Consider the following 25,503-nt stretch of genomic DNA (forward strand, 5'->3'; position numbering starts at 1 on the left):
ATGGCATGATAAGTTTAATACAACTCTGACATCTGTTGGTTTCGTTGTTAATGAGGCTGACAAATGTGTATACTATCGCCATGGTGGGGGCGAAGGAGTTATACTGTGCTTGTATGTTGATGACATACTGATATTCGGAACAAACCTCAAAGTCATTGAGGAGGTCAAATCGTTTCTATCTCAGAACTTTGAGATGAAAGACCTTGGTGTGGCTGATGTTATCTTGAACATCAAGCTACTGAGAGATAATGAGGGTGGGATCACACTTCTGCAATCCCATTACGTTGAGAAGGTGTTGAGTCGTTTTGGATATTCGGACTGCACACCATCTCAAACACCATATGATCCTAGCGTATTGATTCGAAAGTCCAAAGGCATGGCTAAAGATCAATTGAGATACTCTCAAATCATTGGTTCACTGATGTACCTAGCGAGCGCAACGAGGCCTGACATCGCGTTTGCTGTGAGCAAACTGAGCCGGTTTGTTTCCAAACCGGGTGATGTACATTGGCATGCTGTTGAGAGAGTTATGCGCTATCTGAAAGGTACTATGAACTATGGACTTCACTATACCGGATACCCGTCGGTACTTGAAGGGTATAGTGATGCGAATTGGATCTCTGATGCTGATGAGATGAAGGCCACAACTGGGTATATGTTTACTCTTGGAGGTGGCGCTGTTTCCTGGAAGTCTTGCAAGCAAACGATCTTAACGAGATCGACAATGGAAGCAGAATTAACGGCATTAGACACATCTGGTGTTGAAGCGAGATGGCTTCGAGATCTTTTGATGGACTTGCCATTGGTTGATAAACCGGTTCCGGCTATCCTTATGAACTGTGACAATCAGACTGTCATCACCAAGGTGAAGAGTTCAAAGGACAACATGAAGTCCACCAAACACATAAGAATGAGATTAAAAGCTGTCAGAAAATTAAGAAACTCCGGAGTGATAGCGTTGGACTATGTCCATACGGCTAAGAATCTGGCAGATCCCTTTACAAAAGGGCTATCACGTGTTGTGATAGATAATGCATCGAGGGAGATGGGTATGAGACCCACATGAGTTGCCATGGTGGTAACCCAACCTATATGATCGGAGATCCCGTGAACTAGGACCTGGGAAAACAAGCCAGTGGTGAACTGAGGAGAGTAACTATACTAACCCACTCCGTTGGAGATGCAATACTCTCGATACTGTATGGTAGGATGACTACGGTCTCAATGTGTTCCAAAGCTTATAAAAGCAAGATGCTATCCTACAGAGCGATCTTTGGAGGAACACACCTATATGAGCCCGACTGCTGGTCACAGTCTATGAGATTGGGGTGATCTCTAGTAAGCTCATGAATAGGCCAGGAGTGTGACTTATATGCTCCACCCGAGGGGTCAGCCTTCGGCAGCCTAGTACTAGTAAGACATGTAGTGAAACTTCTTTACGCCAAACTGACAATTCAAGGCATAGTCCATTGTTCAGTTGTGAAGGAGTGTAGCCACTTGTTCTAGGTGAAGTTCAACCTTAACAGGTCTTTACTGAAACACTGGTATATCGAAACAGCAATTGGAACAGAGGACACAATGGGCCCTCGAGATCTGGTGGGGGATTGCTGAAATCTGAGATGGGCTCTAGGCCCATATTGCAATTTCTGAAAAATCTCTAAGGGCCCATGTGGGTTATATGGCACTAGGTGTGGTGGGAAGTTTAGTCCCACCCCGGAAGTGGAAGGAGAGTTGGAGTGGTTTATAAGGGTTTCTCTTCTACATGCTATTGGAGCTTGAGAAGAGAAGAGGCCCTCGCGCACTCCTCCTCCGCCGCCCGCCTCGCCACGCCACGCCTCGTCACGACGCGCCGCGGGTTGCGGGATTGAGCCGAGCCGAGCTCACACCTACGCGCTTATTTTTGCCAGTCACTAACGGAGAGTTTTCTGACAGCTGGGCCACGATCTGAGACGTCGGATCGTGGGCTGTCACGGACTCGGACGTGGGTCGAGCCCACGTCTCTCCACGCGGCTGCGCCTATAAGTATGCGGTGTCTCCTAACCCTAGCCGCCACGAACAGATCACATCTGCTCACGCGCACGCCCACCGTCGTTCCTTTGCTGCTGCTGCCGCCGGTGACTCCATCCCGTCCGCCACGTACACGGTCGACGGGAGAGCAGGTCTCCGAAACCACGCCCTTCTGGTTCCTGTACGGGGTGAGGGGCGAATAGGTTTTTGGGCAGCGATTACGCGACTGCTCGCTTCCGATCGTCTACTTCCTCTACGTCCGCGTCGCCTTCATCATCACCATGTCCACCGACGCCGACCGTGCCGCCGCCGAGAAAGCTGAAGCCGACAAGAAGGTCGCCGAGGACGCCGCTGCTGCCACCAAAGCCGCGGCCTCTGCGTGGCCTACTGGAGGGTATAACTCGTTTATCCCGCTCCTGATTATTTTCATATTAGCAGTACTAGCAGTATGTGTAGATTTGTCTACTGTTTGCTTAGTACGTGCATGTTTAGATCAGAGTCAGTACGTCATCAACTTAGTCAATGCCATGCTAGTGATTTACTCATGGATTAATTTAATCGAGAAATTGCCTATTTACTCAACAATCCAAAAACCTATTATGTGTAGGAATTTCTCGGCAAGTGGCTTTGCCGCTGCACTGAAACCGGATAAGTTTACCGGTACATACTTCAAGCGTTGGCAGACTAAGACCACGTTATGGCTCACGGCTATGAACGTGTTCTGGGTCACCGGTGTCTCCACGGGAACGATTGCTCCTGAACAGGAGAAGGCGTTCAAGGAGGCTACCGTTGTGTTTCTCGGAGCAGTTCTTAGCGTGATCGGAGATAAACTGGTCGACGCATATTTACATGTGCATGTCGCCAAGGACTTGTGGGAGGCGCTCGAATCTAAATTCGGGGCCGCCGATGCAGGGAGCGAGATGTATATTATAGAGCAGTTCCACGATTACAAGATGGTTGAAAACCGTCCTGTATTGGAGCAGGCTCATGAGATAATATGCATTGTTAAGGAACTTGAGCTTCTCAAGTGCGAGTTACCGGGCAAGTTTGTCGCGGGCTGCATAATCGCTAAGCTCCCTAATTCCTGGAGGAACTTTGCCACCACTCTGAAACATCAGAGGCGTGAATTCTCTGTGGAGGATGTCATTGGCCATCTGAGTGTTGAGCAGAATTCGAGGGCAAAAGACTCGCACGGAAAAGGGGCCGAAGGGACTTCTGTTGCCAACATGGTGAACCAGAAGAACTTCAACTCCCACAAGCCCAAGGGAAAGAACGGTGTCCAACACAATACCGACTTTAAGAAGAAGGGTAAGAAGACCTTCAAGAAGAACAAGAAGGACGAGGGCTGCTTTACTTGTGGTTCGGTTGAACATTGGGCCAACAAGTGCCCAAACAAGTACAAGAAGTCAGGACAGGACTCCAAGTCTGTCAACATGATTGTGGGCAACAATGAGAATGGTGCATCTGGGTACGGTAATTTATTTACTGTTTTTTCAGTGTTTCAACCCAACGATTGGTGGGTGGACACAGGTGCAGGTGTTCATGTGTGTGCTGACATTTCATTGTTCACTTCTTACCAGGTCACAGGTCACGGGTCCGTATTGATGGGGAATGGCGCGAGTGCTTCTGTTCATGGTGTTGGCACGGTCGATCTGAAGTTTACTTCGGGAAGGATCGTGCAGCTGAAGAACGTGCAGCATGTCCCCGCCATCAAGAAGAACCTCGTTAGTGGCTCCCTTCTATGTAGAGAAGGGTTTAAGTTGGTTTTCGAGTCTAATAAATTAGTTGTTACAAAATATGGACTCTTTGTTGGAAAAGGTTATGAGAGCGGAGGGATGTTCCGCCTTTCCCTCGCAGATTTTTGTAATAAAGTCGTGAACCATATTCATTCGAATGTTAATGAATCTGAAGTTTGGCATTCACGTCTTTGTCACATTAGTTTTGGTGTTATGACGCGGCTAGCCAAGTTGGATTTAATCCCGAGTTTCACTTTAGCCAAAGGTTCTAAGTGCCTTTCATGTGTGCAAGCTAAGCAACCTCGCAAGCCTCATAAGGCCGCGGAGGAGAGACACCTGGCACCATTAGAACTCATACATTCTGATCTTTGTGAGATGAATGGTGTGTTGACTAAAGGTGGAAAGAGATACTTCATGACATTGATAGATGATTCCACTAGATATTGCTATGTGTATCTGTTAAATACTAAAGATGAGGCTCTACACTACTTTAAAATCTATAAGGCAGAAGTTGAAAATCAACTTGAAAAGAAAATTAAACGAGTCCGGTCAGATCGTGGTGGAGAGTACTTCTCGAGTGAGTTTGATTCCTTCTGTGCGGAACACGGCATTATTCATGAGAGGACGCCTCCCTATTCACCCCAGTCAAACGGGGTTGCCGAGCGGAAAAACCGTACTCTAACTGATTTGGTTAACGCCATGTTAGATACATCGGGTTTATCCAAGGCATGGTGGGGGGAGGCTATATTGACGGCATGTCATGTCCTGAATAAAGTTCCGACAAAGGATAGTGAGATCACTCCCTATGAGAAATGGGCAAAGAGAAGGACGACACTCTCGTACTTGCGCACTTGGGGCTGTTTGGCGAAAGTCAACGTGCCGATCCCCAAAAAGCGTAAGCTTGGACATAAGACCGTGGACTGCATTAATTTGGGCTACGCTAAGAACAGCGTTGGCTATAGATTTCTAGTAGTGAAATCTGAGGTACCTGACCAGAAGATCGGTACAATTATGGAGTCTAAGGATGCTACATTCTTTGAGGATATTTTTCCTATGAGAGATATGCAAAGCACTTCTAGACAGGAATCTGAGGAGACTCCTGAACCTGCCATCCCTATGGAATATTATGAACAAACACATGATGAAAATCCCGAGGAGGATGACGAGGAAACCCTTGGTAGGGGCAAGAGACAAAGGACTGCAAAGACCTTTGGTGATGATTTCTTCGTGTACCTCGTGGATGATACTCCCACTTCTATTTCAGAAGCGTATGCCTCTCCAGAAGCTGACTACTGGAAGGATGCGGTCCGTAGCGAGATGGATTCCATCATGGCTAACGGGACATGGGAGATCACTGACCGTCCCTATGGTTGCAAACCACTGGGATGTAAGTGGGTGTTCAAAAAGAAGCTTAGGCCCGATGGTACGATTGAAAAGTACAAGGCTAGGCTTGTGGCCAAGGGCTATGACCAGCAAGAAGAGGAAGATTTCTTTGATACTTATTCACCTGTGGCTAGACTGACCACCATTCGAGTATTACTCTCGTTGGCGGCCTCACATGGTCTTCTCGTCCATCAGATGGATGTTAAGACGGCTTTTCTAAATGGAGAGCTAAAGGAGGAAATCTACATGCAACAGCCTGATGGCTTTGTGATAGATGGTCAGGAAAGAAAGGTGTGTAGGTTGATAAAATCTTTATATGGCCTGAAACAAGCACCTAAGCAATGGCATGATAAGTTTAATACAACTCTGACATCTGTTGGTTTCGTTGTTAATGAGGCTGACAAATGTGTATACTATCGCCATGGTGGGGGCGAAGGAGTTATACTGTGCTTGTATGTTGATGACATACTGATATTCGGAACAAACCTCAAAGTCATTGAGGAGGTCAAATCGTTTCTATCTCAGAACTTTGAGATGAAAGACCTTGGTGTGGCTGATGTTATCTTGAACATCAAGCTACTGAGAGATAATGAGGGTGGGATCACACTTCTGCAATCCCATTACGTTGAGAAGGTGTTGAGTCGTTTTGGATATTCGGACTGCACACCATCTCAAACACCATATGATCCTAGCGTATTGATTCGAAAGTCCAAAGGCATGGCTAAAGATCAATTGAGATACTCTCAAATCATTGGTTCACTGATGTACCTAGCGAGCGCAACGAGGCCTGACATCGCGTTTGCTGTGAGCAAACTGAGCCGGTTTGTTTCCAAACCGGGTGATGTACATTGGCATGCTGTTGAGAGAGTTATGCGCTATCTGAAAGGTACTATGAACTATGGACTTCACTATACCGGATACCCGTCGGTACTTGAAGGGTATAGTGATGCGAATTGGATCTCTGATGCTGATGAGATGAAGGCCACAACTGGGTATATGTTTACTCTTGGAGGTGGCGCTGTTTCCTGGAAGTCTTGCAAGCAAACGATCTTAACGAGATCGACAATGGAAGCAGAATTAACGGCATTAGACACATCTGGTGTTGAAGCGAGATGGCTTCGAGATCTTTTGATGGACTTGCCATTGGTTGATAAACCGGTTCCGGCTATCCTTATGAACTGTGACAATCAGACTGTCATCACCAAGGTGAAGAGTTCAAAGGACAACATGAAGTCCACCAAACACATAAGAATGAGATTAAAAGCTGTCAGAAAATTAAGAAACTCCGGAGTGATAGCGTTGGACTATGTCCATACGGCTAAGAATCTGGCAGATCCCTTTACAAAAGGGCTATCACGTGTTGTGATAGATAATGCATCGAGGGAGATGGGTATGAGACCCACATGAGTTGCCATGGTGGTAACCCAACCTATGTGATCGGAGATCCCGTGAACTAGGACCTGGGAAAACAAGCCAGTGGTGAACTGAGGAGAGTAACTATACTAACCCACTCCGTTGGAGATGCAATACTCTCGATACTGTATGGTAGGATGACTACGGTCTCAATGTGTTCCAAAGCTTATAAAAGCAAGATGCTATCCTACAGAGCGATCTTTGGAGGAACACACCTATATGAGCCCGACTGCTGGTCACAGTCTATGAGATTGGGGTGATCTCTAGTAAGCTCATGAATAGGCCAGGAGTGTGACTTATATGCTCCACCCGAGGGGTCAGCCTTCGGCAGCCTAGTACTAGTAAGACATGTAGTGAAACTTCTTTACGCCAAACTGACAATTCAAGGCATAGTCCATTGTTCAGTTGTGAAGGAGTGTAGCCACTTGTTCTAGGTGAAGTTCAACCTTAACAGGTCTTTACTGAAACACTGGTATATCGAAACAGCAATTGGAACAGAGGACACAATGGGCCCTCGAGATCTGGTGGGGGATTGCTGAAATCTGAGATGGGCTCTAGGCCCATATTGCAATTTCTGAAAAATCTCTAAGGGCCCATGTGGGTTATATGGCACTAGGTGTGGTGGGAAGTTTAGTCCCACCCCGGAAGTGGAAGGAGAGTTGGAGTGGTTTATAAGGGTTTCTCTTCTACATGCTATTGGAGCTTGAGAAGAGAAGAGGCCCTCGCGCACTCCTCCTCCGCCGCCCGCCTCGCCACGCCACGCCTCGTCACGACGCGCCGCGGGTTGCGGGATTGAGCCGAGCCGAGCTCACACCTACGCGCTTATTTTTGCCAGTCACTAACGGAGAGTTTTCTGACAGCTGGGCCACGATCTGAGACGTCGGATCGTGGGCTGTCACGGACTCGGACGTGGGTCGAGCCCACGTCTCTCCACGCGGCTGCGCCTATAAGTATGCGGTGTCTCCTAACCCTAGCCGCCACGAACAGATCACATCTGCTCACGCGCACGCCCACCGTCGTTCCTTTGCTGCTGCTGCCGCCGGTGACTCCATCCCGTCCGCCACGTACACGGTCGACGGGAGAGCAGGTCTCCGAAACCACGCCCTTCTGGTTCCTGTACGGGGTGAGGGGCGAATAGGTTTTTGGGCAGCGATTACGCGACTGCTCGCTTCCGATCGTCTACTTCCTCTACGTCCGCGTCGCCTTCATCATCACCATGTCCACCGACGCCGACCGTGCCGCCGCCGAGAAAGCTGAAGCCGACAAGAAGGTCGCCGAGGACGCCGCTGCTGCCACCAAAGCCGCGGCCTCTGCGTGGCCTACTGGAGGGTATAACTCGTTTATCCCGCTCCTGATTATTTTCATATTAGCAGTACTAGCAGTATGTGTAGATTTGTCTACTGTTTGCTTAGTACGTGCATGTTTAGATCAGAGTCAGTACGTCATCAACTTAGTCAATGCCATGCTAGTGATTTACTCATGGATTAATTTAATCGAGAAATTGCCTATTTACTCAACAATCCAAAAACCTATTATGTGTAGGAATTTCTCGGCAAGTGGCTTTGCCGCTGCACTGAAACCGGATAAGTTTACCGGTACATACTTCAAGCGTTGGCAGACTAAGACCACGTTATGGCTCACGGCTATGAACGTGTTCTGGGTCACCGGTGTCTCCACGGGAACGATTGCTCCTGAACAGGAGAAGGCGTTCAAGGAGGCTACCGTTGTGTTTCTCGGAGCAGTTCTTAGCGTGATCGGAGATAAACTGGTCGACGCATATTTACATGTGCATGTCGCCAAGGACTTGTGGGAGGCGCTCGAATCTAAATTCGGGGCCGCCGATGCAGGGAGCGAGATGTATATTATAGAGCAGTTCCACGATTACAAGATGGTTGAAAACCGTCCTGTATTGGAGCAGGCTCATGAGATAATATGCATTGTTAAGGAACTTGAGCTTCTCAAGTGCGAGTTACCGGGCAAGTTTGTCGCGGGCTGCATAATCGCTAAGCTCCCTAATTCCTGGAGGAACTTTGCCACCACTCTGAAACATCAGAGGCGTGAATTCTCTGTGGAGGATGTCATTGGCCATCTGAGTGTTGAGCAGAATTCGAGGGCAAAAGACTCGCACGGAAAAGGGGCCGAAGGGACTTCTGTTGCCAACATGGTGAACCAGAAGAACTTCAACTCCCACAAGCCCAAGGGAAAGAACGGTGTCCAACACAATACCGACTTTAAGAAGAAGGGTAAGAAGACCTTCAAGAAGAACAAGAAGGACGAGGGCTGCTTTACTTGTGGTTCGGTTGAACATTGGGCCAACAAGTGCCCAAACAAGTACAAGAAGTCAGGACAGGACTCCAAGTCTGTCAACATGATTGTGGGCAACAATGAGAATGGTGCATCTGGGTACGGTAATTTATTTACTGTTTTTTCAGTGTTTCAACCCAACGATTGGTGGGTGGACACAGGTGCAGGTGTTCATGTGTGTGCTGACATTTCATTGTTCACTTCTTACCAGGTCACAGGTCACGGGTCCGTATTGATGGGGAATGGCGCGAGTGCTTCTGTTCATGGTGTTGGCACGGTCGATCTGAAGTTTACTTCGGGAAGGATCGTGCAGCTGAAGAACGTGCAGCATGTCCCCGCCATCAAGAAGAACCTCGTTAGTGGCTCCCTTCTATGTAGAGAAGGGTTTAAGTTGGTTTTCGAGTCTAATAAATTAGTTGTTACAAAATATGGACTCTTTGTTGGAAAAGGTTATGAGAGCGGAGGGATGTTCCGCCTTTCCCTCGCAGATTTTTGTAATAAAGTCGTGAACCATATTCATTCGAATGTTAATGAATCTGAAGTTTGGCATTCACGTCTTTGTCACATTAGTTTTGGTGTTATGACGCGGCTAGCCAAGTTGGATTTAATCCCGAGTTTCACTTTAGCCAAAGGTTCTAAGTGCCTTTCATGTGTGCAAGCTAAGCAACCTCGCAAGCCTCATAAGGCCGCGGAGGAGAGACACCTGGCACCATTAGAACTCATACATTCTGATCTTTGCGAGATGAATGGTGTGTTGACTAAAGGTGGAAAGAGATACTTCATGACATTGATAGATGATTCCACTAGATATTGCTATGTGTATCTGTTAAATACTAAAGATGAGGCTCTACACTACTTTAAAATCTATAAGGCAGAAGTTGAAAATCAACTTGAAAAGAAAATTAAACGAGTCCGGTCAGATCGTGGTGGAGAGTACTTCTCGAGTGAGTTTGATTCCTTCTGTGCGGAACACGGCATTATTCATGAGAGGACGCCTCCCTATTCACCCCAGTCAAACGGGGTTGCCGAGCGGAAAAACCGTACTCTAACTGATTTGGTTAACGCCATGTTAGATACATCGGGTTTATCCAAGGCATGGTGGGGGGAGGCTATATTGACGGCATGTCATGTCCTGAATAAAGTTCCGACAAAGGATAGTGAGATCACTCCCTATGAGAAATGGGCAAAGAGAAGGACGACACTCTCGTACTTGCGCACTTGGGGCTGTTTGGCGAAAGTCAACGTGCCGATCCCCAAAAAGCGTAAGCTTGGACCATAAGACCGTGGACTGCATTAATTTGGGCTACGCTAAGAACAGCGTTGGCTATAGATTTCTAGTAGTGAAATCTGAGGTACCTGACCAGAAGATCGGTACAATTATGGAGTCTAAGGATGCTACATTCTTTGAGGATATTTTTCCTATGAGAGATATGCAAAGCACTTCTAGACAGGAATCTGAGGAGACTCCTGAACCTGCCATCCCTATGGAATATTATGAACAAACACATGATGAAAATCCTGAGGAGGATGACGAGGAAACCCTTGGTAGGGGCAAGAGACAAAGGACTGCAAAGACCTTTGGTGATGATTTCTTCGTGTACCTCGTGGATGATACTCCCACTTCTATTTCAGAAGCGTATGCCTCTCCAGAAGCTGACTACTGGAAGGATGCGGTCCGTAGCGAGATGGATTCCATCATGGCTAACGGGACATGGGAGATCACTGACCGTCCCTATGGTTGCAAACCACTGGGATGTAAGTGGGTGTTCAAAAAGAAGCTTAGGCCCGATGGTACGATTGAAAAGTACAAGGCTAGGCTTGTGGCCAAGGGCTATGACCAGCAAGAAGAGGAAGATTTCTTTGATACTTATTCACCTGTGGCTAGACTGACCACCATTCGAGTATTACTCTCGTTGGCGGCCTCACATGGTCTTCTCGTCCATCAGATGGATGTTAAGACGGCTTTTCTAAATGGAGAGCTAAAGGAGGAAATCTACATGCAACAGCCTGATGGCTTTGTGATAGATGGTCAGGAAAGAAAGGTGTGTAGGTTGATAAAATCTTTATATGGCCTGAAACAAGCACCTAAGCAATGGCATGATAAGTTTAATACAACTCTGACATCTGTTGGTTTCGTTGTTAATGAGGCTGACAAATGTGTATACTATCGCCATGGTGGGGGCGAAGGAGTTATACTGTGCTTGTATGTTGATGACATACTGATATTCGGAACAAACCTCAAAGTCATTGAGGAGGTCAAATCGTTTCTATCTCAGAACTTTGAGATGAAAGACCTTGGTGTGGCTGATGTTATCTTGAACATCAAGCTACTGAGAGATAATGAGGGTGGGATCACACTTCTGCAATCCCATTACGTTGAGAAGGTGTTGAGTCGTTTTGGATATTCGGACTGCACACCATCTCAAACACCATATGATCCTAGCGTATTGATTCGAAAGTCCAAAGGCATGGCTAAAGATCAATTGAGATACTCTCAAATCATTGGTTCACTGATGTACCTAGCGAGCGCAACGAGGCCTGACATCGCGTTTGCTGTGAGCAAACTGAGCCGGTTTGTTTCCAAACCGGGTGATGTACATTGGCATGCTGTTGAGAGAGTTATGCGCTATCTGAAAGGTACTATGAACTATGGACTTCACTATACCGGATACCCGTCGGTACTTGAAGGGTATAGTGATGCGAATTGGATCTCTGATGCTGATGAGATGAAGGCCACAACTGGGTATATGTTTACTCTTGGAGGTGGCGCTGTTTCCTGGAAGTCTTGCAAGCAAACGATCTTAACGAGATCGACAATGGAAGCAGAATTAACGGCATTAGACACATCTGGTGTTGAAGCGAGATGGCTTCGAGATCTTTTGATGGACTTGCCATTGGTTGATAAACCGGTTCCGGCTATCCTTATGAACTGTGACAATCAGACTGTCATCACCAAGGTGAAGAGTTCAAAGGACAACATGAAGTCCACCAAACACATAAGAATGAGATTAAAAGCTGTCAGAAAATTAAGAAACTCCGGAGTGATAGCGTTGGACTATGTCCATACGGCTAAGAATCTGGCAGATCCCTTTACAAAAGGGCTATCACGTGTTGTGATAGATAATGCATCGAGGGAGATGGGTATGAGACCCACATGAGTTGCCATGGTGGTAACCCAACCTATGTGATCGGAGATCCCGTGAACTAGGACCTGGGAAAACAAGCCAGTGGTGAACTGAGGAGAGTAACTATACTAACCCACTCCGTTGGAGATGCAATACTCTCGATACTGTATGGTAGGATGACTACGGTCTCAATGTGTTCCAAAGCTTATAAAAGCAAGATGCTATCCTACAGAGCGATCTTTGGAGGAACACACCTATATGAGCCCGACTGCTGGTCACAGTCTATGAGATTGGGGTGATCTCTAGTAAGCTCATGAATAGGCCAGGAGTGTGACTTATATGCTCCACCCGAGGGGTCAGCCTTCGGCAGCCTAGTACTAGTAAGACATGTAGTGAAACTTCTTTACGCCAAACTGACAATTCAAGGCATAGTCCATTGTTCAGTTGTGAAGGAGTGTAGCCACTTGTTCTAGGTGAAGTTCAACCTTAACAGGTCTTTACTGAAACACTGGTATATCGAAACAGCAATTGGAACAGAGGACACAATGGGCCCTCGAGATCTGGTGGGGGATTGCTGAAATCTGAGATGGGCTCTAGGCCCATATTGCAATTTCTGAAAAATCTCTAAGGGCCCATGTGGGTTATATGGCACTAGGTGTGGTGGGAAGTTTAGTCCCACCCCGGAAGTGGAAGGAGAGTTGGAGTGGTTTATAAGGGTTTCTCTTCTACATGCTATTGGAGCTTGAGAAGAGAAGAGGCCCTCGCGCACTCCTCCTCCGCCGCCCGCCTCGCCACGCCACGCCTCGTCACGACGCGCCGCGGGGTTGCGGGATTGAGCCGAGCCGAGCTCACACCTACGCGCTTATTTTTGCCAGTCACTAACGGAGAGTTTTCTGACAGCTGGGCCACGATCTGAGACGTCGGATCGTGGGCTGTCACGGACTCGGACGTGGGTCGAGCCCACGTCTCTCCACGCGGCTGCGCCTATAAGTATGCGGTGTCTCCTAACCCTAGCCGCCACGAACAGATCACATCTGCTCACGCGCACGCCCACCGTCGTTCCTTTGCTGCTGCTGCCGCCGGTGACTCCATCCCGTCCGCCGCGTACACGGTCGACGGGAGAGCAGGTCTCCGAAACCACGCCCTTCTGGTTCCTGTACGGGGTGAGGGGCGAATAGGTTTTTGGGCAGCGATTACGCGACTGCTCGCTTCCGATCGTCTACTTCCTCTACGTTCGCGTCGCCTTCATCATCACCATGTCCACCGACGCCGACCGTGCCGCCGCCGAGAAAGCTGAAGCCGACAAGAAGGACGCCGCTGCTGCCACCAAAGCCGCGGCCTCTGCGTGGCCTACTGGAGGGTATAACTCGTTTATCCCGCTCCTGATTATTTTCATATTAGCAGTACTAGCAGTATGTGTAGATTTGTCTACTGTTTGCTTAGTACGTGCATGTTTAGATCAGAGTCAGTATGTCATCAACTTAATCAATGCCATGCTAATGATTTACTCATGGATTAATTTAATCGAGAAATTGCCTATTTACTCAACATATTTTTCCTCTTGTAATTTCCAGACATTGGACACATTCCATCGTTAACTGGCTTAGCTTTGATTGTTTTGATGCAAACCCGGTCCAAGAAATGTTTTTTGTGTGCTTCAGTGCTTGTAGCGTGTTTGGGATGATTACACGAAGGAAGGAATCCTACGTGTGGGACTTGGCTTGACAACAATATCTATCTATAGTTATCATGGCTGTCAACTTACGGGTTTGTTGCTCTGATTCTGCACTGGCATCTCTCCACTTGACCATCATATATAGCTGATGAATTGACAGCGCATCCCTGACCCTGACTGAACCTTGTACTCGACGTCCAGGTCCAGTCAGCTCTCCATTATCATTGTTGTTTCCCAATAAAAACACGCGTATGTTGTACTGACCTTTGTTGATCATGGAAACAAGTTGCACGTTTTCAAACCCCGAGAGCTGATGGATGTCAACTGCCGCTCCATCTTTTCATTTTATGTTTTTATTCAACAAGTCGATATCCATTCCCGCGCGTCCGGTACAACAGCTGAACCAACAGAGAGGAAAAATGAAAGCCAGGTCGGGTGCAAGGCGCGTGGCGCGGCCCAAGCATGAACCCGGGCCTGGCGCGGGGGCACCATTATTCAGCTGAAAATAATACTAATAAGAAAAGGATAATCCTGCATTCAGCGGAAAAAATAAGAAGGAATAATCCTGCATTGGTTGGACAAAAATACGTGTTCATCCACCCGAGTCGGGTAGGTGCTATCTTATTAGTGCCACGTAGGATCAATGATGAGGTGGAGGAGAGAGAACTCATAAGAAAAGGCTTGTCTTTTCTTATTTAAGAGAAGACAAGAGATGATCTCTTAGCATAATATGTCTCACCATGTTTTTAGGAATTGCTAGTTATTGAAGATAAGACTAAGAGATGACCCATTGTAGACTCTTTTTTTTGTTATCTCTAAATTACATGCAAAACTTAAGATAAGACTATCTTATTAACCATTGTACATGCCCTAACAAAGATGGCCGCGCTTCACTGAGAATTTGAGAAATGACCAAAGCACTCGACTGAGAAAAGATACTCCTCACGGATGGCCAGATCCGTTGCCACCCCATCATCGCAAACGCACATTTGCACGCCGAGGCAGGCATCAGAATACGAGAAACACACACACATTTTCCAACGCCCGCGCCGCAGCACTGCCCGCTCTCTCTATGTCCTACTCCTTTTTCTTTTCTACTCCCTTCGTTCCGAATTACTCATCGCAGAAATGGATATATCTACAATTAAAATACATTTAAATACATCCGTACCTGCGACAAGTAAGGAGGGAGTATGTCCTGCTCCTAGGGGATGCCAATTGCCAAAGAGAGCCCGGTCCTAAACAAAAGGATGAAAGCTCAAAGCTGGACGAGCAGAATCCATCTAGTCTAGTCTAGGAAAAAAGGGAGCCCCTACCCTACCGTTAGGTTTTGTTCGATTACACCCTGCCTAGAGGGATTAGGGGGGGGGGGGGGGGGGGTTGACTTACAGGGGAATCAATCCACTTCAATCCCTGTCAAACCCCTTTCAATTCCCTGTCAACCGAACGCAGCCTTACCGAGCGTTGGCAGCCACTCCCCCGCGTGCACTGCATCAGTCACCACCGCCCAGCCCCCACCCTCCAAGGTTTTACAGTTTTTTTTTGCGTGGAGCAGCTCAAATTTACTTACCACCATTAATCAATCAATCAGATTAATGCGTACGGAGTTGTTGTTTTTCCTAGTTGGACGGATCGTGCAGCAATTTTGCGAATGTTTACTGATTCTTGTGAATCACCAAATGTCACTCTCTCTTATCAAGCAAACAATAGGCAAACCAAGTCAGGCTTGTTAAAATACCCTCTCCGTTCCAAAATATAAGTCCTTTTAAAGATTCCAACAAACGATTACAAACGGAGCAAAATAAGTGAATCTACATTCTAAAATATATCTACATACATTCTTATGTTGTAATCCATTTGAAATGTCTAAAAAGACTTGTATTTAAGAACCGAGGGAGTACAAGTTAACATAACTATATATATAGATACCCCCAAAAAAACTGTATATATAGATACTCATTTTTGTCTCTGTCAACGGATGCATCTTCTCGTCTACCATCATAGATCACCAAGCCTCGTTCGTGCCTACCTTTTCTTTGGTACGTACGTATATTATATGCAGTTTCCTGCCTACATTTCATCTGTGTATTCTAGAGTTTGCATAGCTTAGTGGTAGGGTTCGCACCGACGAAAGCTACCGAATTTCACTCAAAACTTTAAAGATTTCAAAGTTATTGGTTATTACTAGTCTCCCCTGTTTGTCCTCAAAATAGTGCAAGTGTACAACTGTCTACTCCTGTTTGTCTCTTTCAACTGGATGTATAAATTCCCGTCTACTATCTCATGATAGATTACCTTTTCTCTAGTACTCCCTCTGTAAACTAATATAAGAGCGTTTAGATCACTAAAATAGTAATCTAAACATTCTTATATTAGTTTACAGAGGGAGTAGTATAATACTGCATGGAGTCTCCTGCCCACATTTTCTATGGTCTAAGCATCTACACCCGGACCTGCCGTATTATTATCAAACATCCATCCGGACGGCCTGATCAATGACCAGTTCATATAAAGCAATCACACCCCTCAAAACCAGTTCATATAAGGGCCGGCCGAATATAGGGTATCGGACACGTCCGGCATGTCTGGTCCGAGAGACGAAACCACCCTAATTCCCTTCAAATTGACCGAGTCCACCATATCGATCTCCCTTCTTTCGCATCTGTCCTTCATTTCCTGAGTCTGGGTCATCGTCGTGCTCCACCCTTGCTCCATGTCTGCGGTCGTGGATGTTGTCGTCGAGTACACGGACGCCCTCGTAGATGTCGTCGCTAAGTTCCCTGTCTCTCACCGCCAGCATGGATGATACCTCGGCGGAGTTTGTCGGGGTCATGTCCATGGGAGTTAGTTGCAAGGTGGAGAACGTCGTCTAGTGGAAGCGGTGCGCCCAACAGCGCAAAGCAGGAAGTTGCAGGCCAGGAGGTCGCCTACATCGAAGTGGCTTGAGGCGAAGAAAAAGGAGATCAACGCACGCGAAAAGAGAGTGTGGCCGCAGTCGCAACCACCGCCACGAGCGTCGAACGATTCATTATCGTATCGCCTATCTATAAATTATTGTATTCCATTTTTGGCATGTGTTGAATTATTGAATTGTGTTTTTTTTTTGGTTGCGCCGTTAAATTAATGATGAATTCATGCTATATGATGGACGGGCATGAAATTGCATGGATTCGAGAGTCTGGATATATGAGAGGTGTGGTTGTCCGAGAGGACAAATGAGGGGGCCATTCAGCACTGGCTTTGGACGTGTCCGGGAAAACACTTGCAGACGTTTAGGGGGCTGGACTGTCCAATCCTTTTTATAGATGCTCTAACATAGAGTTTCCTGGCAACACTTTTTTTTCTAGGCTAATCTAGAGTTTGATTAGCTTAGGATTTCAGATTCTGAATCAAATCGCGGTGCCGGTAGGGCCTGGCCTCTCCGATGAAAACCTCCAAAGCCGAATTATTAAAGTGAAAAAGAGCTGCATCGCACGGCCACGATTTCGGGAAGGTGCGGGGGCTCCACCGCATTTTGTCTTCCCCCGAGGCCGAGAGAGAGAGCAGACAGAGCAACATCGAGGATTCAAGGCAGTGCAAGCCGTCCACCTCCACGCCCCCCTCTCTCTCTGGCTCTCCTCGTGGCCTCCCTCCCACGCCCCGCATTCCCCCCTCCCCCTCCCCCAGATCCGCTGCGGCCGATGGCCGCCGCCGCCGCGGGGCCCCGCCGGTGGCGCCGCGAGGAGGAGGAGCAGCAGCCGCACCGCCTCTCGGCCGCCGCGGCGGCCGACGACCGCTTCGACGGCCTCCCCGACCCGCTGCTCCTCCTCATCTTCAACCGCATCGGCGACGTCAAGGCGCTCGGCCGCTGCGCGCTCGTCTCCCGCCGCTTCCACGCCCTCGTGCCCCTCGTCGACTCCGTGCTCGTCCGCGTCGACTGCGTCATCCCCGACGACCCCGCCTCCTCCTCCCCGTCCTCCTCCGCGCCCTCCTCCCCCACCGCCTCCGCCTCCGCCCGCGCGCGCGGCGTCTTCTCCCAGATCGCGCGCATGCTCATCGGCGGCATCGTCAAGCCCATCCAGGCGCTCGGCCAGATCCTCTCCCACGCCGGCCCCGCCGCCGACTTCCCCGCCTCCGCCTCCCTCTCCTCCTTCCGCCGCTCCGCCGCCTCCTCGCTCTCCTCCTCCTCGGCGTCGGCGCCCCCCGGCGACGTCTCGCACCACTCGCCCTCCGAGGTGCTCCGCTCCTTCAGGGAGCTCCGCAGCCTGCGCATCGAGCTCCCCGCCGGCGAGCTCGGCATGGACGACGGCGTGCTGCTCAAGTGGAAGGCCGACTTCGGCTCCACGCTCGGCAGCTGCGTCATCCTCGGCGCCGCCTCCGCCTCCGCCTCGCCGTCCTCTGCCGCCAAGGACGGCGCCACGGCCGCGCCTCCTCCTCCAACTGCTGATTGCGCCGAGTCTGACGATTCAGGGAGCATACCGGAGTCCTTCTACACCAACGGGGGGCTTAAGCTGCGGGTGCTGTGGACCATCAGCTCGTTGATTGCCGCGTCGGCCCGGCATTACCTGCTGCAGCCCATCATTTCCGACCACGCGTTGCTGGAGAGCCTGGATCTGACGGACGCCGATGGGCAGGGCGTGCTCACCATGGACAAGTGGCAACTGCAGGAGCTACGGGTCAGGCCAGTATCAGCGTCTGGTGACTCACACCGCACGCTCATGCCGGCCCTTAGCATGCGCTTGTGGTATGCGCCACACATTGAGCTGCCTGGGGGCACGGTCTTGAATGGAGCAACACTGGTGGCCATCAAGCCGAGCGAAGAGGCAATGATGGACGCAGTTGGGAATGCAACTGCTGGCTCGGCAGGTGGATCCTGGGTTTCAGATGCCTTTGAGGAGCCATATCGGACGGCCGTCGGTGTGCTCCTCAAGCGGAGGATGTATAGCCTTGAGATGAACTCATTCTAAGCTATGGAGGGAGTGCCATTCCAGAAGTTTCATCTGTGAGAGGTAAATTTCACATTGCATTCGGTCCAATATTTGTCTGATTATTTAGCTTTGCCTCCAAGGACTGACTCAACCTTATTTTGCACAATTGTGACACTATCATCACCAGCTCACCACCATTGTGATGCATTGTAGATTTGTAGCCAACATAGTTTACCAACATAGTTAGAAATTTTAAGATTTGAGTGTTAGTCAGAATGTTGGATTTAGGTTTACCTCGTGTTAATATTTTGTTTATTTTGTCGTAAGAAGCAAATTATGATAAACCAATCATCGAATTAGTGTGTACTTGTATGGAGTTATTGTGAAGCACTTGTTTCGGCTAGTATATATACTAGTTCTCCCTTTAAATATTCAGTTTTGGCTCCAAACTCAATTTACATGAGTACATTGCTAGACTGAGTGTACAATCATACAATGGAACTCAATTTAAAATCATACTTCTCATGAACATTATGAACTCTGGCAATACGTTATTGCACAAATCCTGAAAGAGTATCGGAGTTTGAACAGGCTCCTAGATTGATGATTCAGCAGTGATGTGTTTGGTGTTCGTTACTTAAGTTTTTTTTGGTGATGGTGATAAGCCAGTAACCTTCATATAAACTTAAATGAAATAATTCAATTCGTATGATCAACAATTGGTTTGCCAAATCATTATTCCCGGTCACTTTCTTTCTTTTTGCGACGTTGGAAAATTATGTTAGCACTGATCATCATTCATCAGTGATACATGACATAGATAATCCTGTTTGATTTGCCTGTGGCGCTTAATTTATGAGGTGTCAATTCTTCTTCTGAGTTCCGACTCTCAAAAATTTAACTGACTGACCAAGTTGAAACCCACACATAAGAATGTCCATCTTTCCAGCAAGAAGCAAACAGGTTTAGCTGGCTAGCTTTCTTTGCTATGCCAAATATCTTGCATTTTCTTATGTACAAACACCAATATCTACCCGCAAAATGTCGTTTTCAGCTGTTTTACCTTTTTGATAAGAGCTGTACTCTGCACTTCATTAAGAACCATCTTTCCCAGTATTACTTTGGACTTGCGCAATTAAGGAACAGGAAATAAAGAGAGGGGGTGGTGGAGATTTGGGGAATGCTGGGGGCTAAGGGCTAGTGGAAGGCAAGTGTGGTTTGAGAAAAGGAAAATGCTGTGCCCCAACCTGCACTTTCGGGATGTATTATTTCTACCCATTATGATAAAAGTTGTACTGCATGCTCTTTAAGGATCATCTGTTCCATTACTACTTTTGAATTGTGCAGTTAAGGTAGGAAAAAAAGGAGAAATGTTAAGTCTTGATGCTAGGCTAGTCAAAGGAAAGTGTGCTTTCTGGGACAAAAGCCGATCTTCTTAATTGCGTTGGTTACCAACTTACCATCATGTGTATCTGCCGATATGGCCCAATATGCTGTGTACTTTAGTCCTAGAATTAGGTACTTGCTATGCATAGCCCAAGCACATATGATGAATCTTCCGCATTCATCCATCTAAATTGGTTAGTCCGCTTCAAGGATTTTCGCTCAGGAGAAGATGAGGGTGGATGGGCCACTTAAAATGTAGGATCCACTTAGTTATATGTAGGCTGTAGATTTCAGGCCCTACTACAATAGTTTCTGGTCAATTTATAATGCCATAAAACTCAAATCTGTTTAATGTAATGTACAGTTGTACACTAATTAACTACTGTGCAGAAGGCTATATGGAAAGCTGTAATAACTTTGTAACTGTGAAGTCCCTTCAATCTTCATAGCGTTTTGCTGAACTATTTCACGTTCCTGTCTCTGTTTTCAGGTTTATTCTGTTCTCTCACGAGATGCAACTCGAAGCACAATGTATCTTAAGCAATGGAGTTGAAGTTCTCTGGCTGCCTATTTTACTCCAGCCTGCACCTACCTGAGAGACTCGGACAAGTAGTTACTAATGTATGAATGTGGAGAAAAGCTGTGTGCATCCTTCAGGCCCGTTCGGAACCTCTCAACTCATCAATGTTGGAGCTGCTAGACAAGTCATCGTTGAGCCTGCTGGCAGCCGTCCCTCCAGGGAAGCCCTTGCCTATGTTGGATGTGGCGGTATTACGGGTAGATCTTCGTTGTATGTATGGATCCTTGTGAAGCTGGTGCTAACACCATGTCGATTTTTCGCTTCGGATTGTAGCTCTTTTTGGAAAGGAAGTTTGCAGCGTTCTGTAGCACGAGATGTACATGAGTATCGGCAGGTTCGTTTCTAGTCTGAACGTGCAGACCTTTCGTAAATGTTCGAAACAAGGGCTAATGTAGTGGTACAATGATGTGTGTTGAGTGCTGAAGCATTTCTATGTCGACGCTGCTGCTGAGAGCATGTCTTATTCGCAGTCGGGGCAAAATGTTATTCCGGCCTCGACTTTCTTCTGCTGCTGCTTTTTTATGTGTTTTTGTTTGTTTGCAGGATTTTTTTTAACGAAACAGAGGCCCCCACCTCTGATTTCTATTATTAAAGAAGCCATCTGATGGAAAATTTGCATCTGGTCCTGAGCACAGCTGATCCTGAAATCACGTTCGATGACTCTTCTGGGGATGCATGCGTTTTCTGTATTCCATACTGTATGCGACAAGCATATTGCCATAGTATTTCAGGGCAGGGCCCACGCATTAATTTGCTGCTCAGCCACTCCGTCAGACCAGTACAGGATACTCGTGGATGGATCAGGTTTCTTCCTGCGTCTCCCTGTTCCGGTGCGACACTGCGTGTTGACGAACGCAGTGAACGGCAACCTACCAGCCGGTGGGGTGGATAAGTAATCGTAGGTCCCAGTCCCCACCCCTCCAGACTCGAGAAAAATCCATCCCTGCCGCCGCCGCTACCTGCCGGTTGTTCTTCATCGTGCGCATAGGCCACATACACCCACGTAGGCCAATTTGACAGGGAACAAGTGCAGCCAAATTAGTGAATCAACCAAACTAGTGCAGCTCGCATAACGCACACAACACTAGAATTAGCACGGCCGACGATGCTTGTCTAACAGAAAGACACAAACTACAGCAGTGTGTATTAGCCGATGATTACTAGAAGTGTACAAAAAGACACAGGATTCAGTAAACTCAATGTTTTGCTTGGTTTCTTGCTCATTCAAAAAGTGTACAGAAAGAAACAAGACATAAGATTCAGTGTACAGCCAGAGAACCCTCAAAATTATTCTGAAACATGATGCCCATTCAGTAAACTCAACATTGTAAACATGATGCCCAATCAGTAAACTCAACAGGATTACAAACTACTGCTTAGTTTCTTGCTTCCTGCTGTTTTGCTTGGAAGACTTGGCCTGGCACAAAATGGAAATAGGTTGATTGTCAGTGAGATGAACAAGAGAACTGATGCATTGGCAGATGGTTATTGGCATGATCGAAAATATTGTAGACAGATGGTCATGCTCACATATTTGAATCCAGATGGTAAATAATTATTTGTGCAAACCAAATTTAATTCGAGCATGAGGTTTGGAGATTGTTTCTCTTCTAGGATGTGAATTCACAGATAATTCTGTACTTGGAAATCACCATATGAATGCTCAACTATACTATGTCTTCACAAAAGGCAGTTTAATTAGCAGAAGAGTTTTGAATAAAGTGTACTAGGATCTTATATTTTAACTCGTGTATATCTTTTTTTAGATCGGTTGCTGTATAATTTGAAAGGTTTGCACTTTTTCTTGAAGAGAAAAGGATGTGTGGCTTAATATGGCTACTACCTGAAAAAGACTTCCACAAGTATGACTAGGATTGATATGGACAGTTAAACTTCTCACATATTTACCTGTTAGGTGCGAAAAGCAATTAAGTTCAGAACACTGGCCTCCCCCTCAAGTGTCGGGCATTAGCAAGTACTGATTCCAATCTTACTATTTTCTAAGTTAGCTATCAGTTTGACAATTTCCCAGCAGCTTTAAGAAGTCATACAGAAAACTTGAGTAAGATACGAGATAGAAATCTACTGTATGATGTGCAAGTTCCCGAGCAATTGCAATGAAATGATTAAGGAAAGAGCAAGCTGTCAAGTTGTCCATCCGCGAACAATTAGCAAAGTTTACTGTCTGAACAGCTGTATAGATCTACAATTGTTTTTTGAATGGAGTGGGATGACAGGAACTTTATGACAAGTACCTTGTATGCTTTTAGCACTAACTAGACCCTATCAAAAGAATCTGAGCAGTGCCCTGAAAAAAGGATTCAAAGGTTCAGTTCTCACTGGACTCAAAATACCAGCATCCTGGTTCTCACTGGATTCAATGGTTCAGTTCTCACAAATCACCAATACTGCCTTGTTGATTTTTCTAGGACTAGTGACTGCAGAATCGTTTGTTTCTAGAAAACAAATTAGCCAAGAATAATATCATTTGACCACTGAACCATCACATAAACAAGGTTGTTTTCTGAAAACAGACACTACATATGCAATTCACACTACAGAAGTTCAGAGTAATTCTTAAGCATGTAATGGTACTTGAAAAAAGATATGTATTTGCTAAAGCATGTACAACAGTACAAGTTACATTTTTGAGTGCCTTTTGAGATGCTAAAGCATGTGTAATTGAATTTTTTTGAGGTCATTAGCATTTGAACACTTCCATAATTCTGATGGGAATACCTTGGTGAGGATCTTGATGAGGCTTTTCTCTTGGAATCCTTCGTTCTTGGAGGATCTTGATGGGGGCCTTTCGGATGTGGACGGCGACCGAACAACAGCTCCAGTGTCCGAGGGAGGCAGGGCAGGAAGAACATCTTCAGTTCGTGAGGTATCTCGCTTGATCCTGCTTTCCTCATCACCTTGTACTCGGTAGGTAAATTCTGGATCGTTCCGTTGTATCCCTTTGAATACAGCTAGTGTCTTATTTCCATCATCGTCAGTCTGGTCTTGACTTATCCGGCCACACAGATTGCGCAACGTCCGTTTTGTTGAAGGCACATTCTGGGTTGAACCAAAGAAGCTGCCAACCATGTTGTGCCTTGTTCAAGTTCACATTGTACACATTTATGTGCTTGTGGATGGCCAATGAACTTTCTCACCGCAAGTAAGAGACAGTGAATGGTTGTGGCTTGACCAGTGTTCAGCAATGAGCCATCATTGTCTGCACCTGTAAGTAATCTCATCATTGCAGGGCACTCGCACCGGTAAGATCGGTTATTTTGCTGCTCAGGCTTCCCCTGCAAAAAAAATGTTTTCTCCGTGTCAAATTTTAAAAATGAATTCCCGTGCAATCAATATGTTAAAAAACTGCCAAATCTTTTCTTTTCGGCTCTTAACTCTTAAGTGCTAACTGAGCATCCATAAACAATCTCCTGCATACACTTTGTCCGCTCGATGTTCAGCCATCCCTTGCCATATCGTATATCAAATCCAAGCTCCCAAGAATACAGGTTATAGAAATCGTATGCTTCCCCGAGTGAGTCAAAACTCATCCCAATCTCTGGCTTCACTACATTGTCTGAGAGTTTATCAGCGTACCTCCTGATTGTTTCTTCTAATGGAGTGACTATACCTGGATAGGGTACCCTGTCTGGAGGGTCACGTCCTACTCTCAAGTCTTAACCTGAAATTGAATTCACAGTTTTGAGATGATGCAATCCTTTCACATATAACAGTGGGGCGTGATTTTTGTGCATCAGCACATTTGGACGTAATGATCTGTCCACAAACCGCTATGTATGCTAATTACGCGCATGGATGAGGATGACGACCAAAATCAGGGGGTCAGCTAGTTGACAGTAGTAGTAATGTCCCTGGACATCTATCAACACAGGCACTAAAAATAAAAATAAAACATGAATCCAGAGAGAAAGAACATTGAATTTTATGTATACCATCTGGTTCACCCAGGTGCCTCTGGGTTCACCTTCCCGGTCGACTCACGGGCTAGGTTTGCTATTGCTTCCTCCTGCCAGCGTGATCGTTCTGCTCAGCAACGCCGCCAAGTTGTCCAACCACACCCGCACACGACGAGTCAGCGTTTGCCGGTGCGGGTGGCTCAACGGACGTCAACACCAATGGATCTGGCTGCTCAACATCCGCAGTGACCTCTCTGAGCGGGAGCCTATGGCATGTTCAACAAACCGAAGACCAGTCATTGACTATTTCCGCTCACGCGTCTTCGGATCGAATCGAACAGAATAATACGGTGGAGAAATTACCTGTCAATCAGATCCAGCAGATATCCGAGCCCATTGTGGCGTAGGTCCGCAAACTCCGCCATATTGCTCGCCGCCACCATTGATTTGCCCTCCGCCGTCGAGCTAGGGGGAAGGGCTCAACTGAGTAGATGGGAACCGAGGTGTGTTTTTTTTCTTAAAGCTGACCGAGATATTTTTGCTGCCCCACGCTTCATCTGCCGTCAGCGTTTACTGAACCTTGACGGTGATGTTTTTGCAGCAAACGGCGCGCATACGTTTCTGATCCCCGCACATCTTTTCGTTACGGAGGCGAGCCACGGCGTCAAGGTAACCTGAATTTCAATAAACGAGCCCGCAGGCTACCGTACATCACTGTTCCTCATAGTATAGCGTCAGATGGCTGCATTTTCTTACACCCGTATATCCTAAAGATGGACCCATTAGTCTAGATCTCTAGAGATGGACCTAGGGCCAGGATAACATGTCCAGATGCCACCCCTACCAGTAACGCCACTCTCCCATCTGATTCATTACATAGACCTACTCAAAGAACTACCAGCATATCATCATCAAAAGCCTGAAAGCAAACCCGCTAAACAGGCAGCAAACACCAGACTCCATACTCACATTGCATGGCAATGAAACATCACCATACTTGTATTACATGCCCATGAAACATCACCAGACCATGCGACACTGGAGTAGCTATGAGGCAGCAAAAGAGAACT

General features: G+C 47.0%; 1 protein-coding gene across 1 annotated transcript; it reads left to right on the forward strand.

Moving 5' to 3' along the window:
- Nucleotides 1–17,265: 17,265 nt before the first annotated feature.
- On the forward strand, nt 17,266–20,953 carry LOC123062343 (F-box protein At5g46170). Its single transcript, XM_044485812.1, has 2 exons — nt 17,266–18,631; nt 20,427–20,953. Exon 1 carries the CDS (start codon nt 17,324–17,326, stop codon nt 18,587–18,589), a length of 1,266 nt encoding a protein of 421 aa, XP_044341747.1. The 5' UTR covers nt 17,266–17,323; the 3' UTR covers nt 18,590–18,631; nt 20,427–20,953.
- The last annotated feature ends 4,550 nt before the right edge of the window (nt 20,954–25,503 follow it).

This window comes from Triticum aestivum, chromosome 1A (genome assembly GCF_018294505.1).
Source record: "Triticum aestivum cultivar Chinese Spring chromosome 1A, IWGSC CS RefSeq v2.1, whole genome shotgun sequence".
Classification (NCBI taxonomy): domain Eukaryota; kingdom Viridiplantae; phylum Streptophyta; class Magnoliopsida; order Poales; family Poaceae; genus Triticum; species Triticum aestivum.

Coding starts and splice junctions, on each gene's coding strand:
- LOC123062343 (XM_044485812.1), top strand. CDS start 17,324: ATGGCCGCCGCCGCCGCGGGGCCCCGCCGGTGGCGCCGCGAGGAGGAG.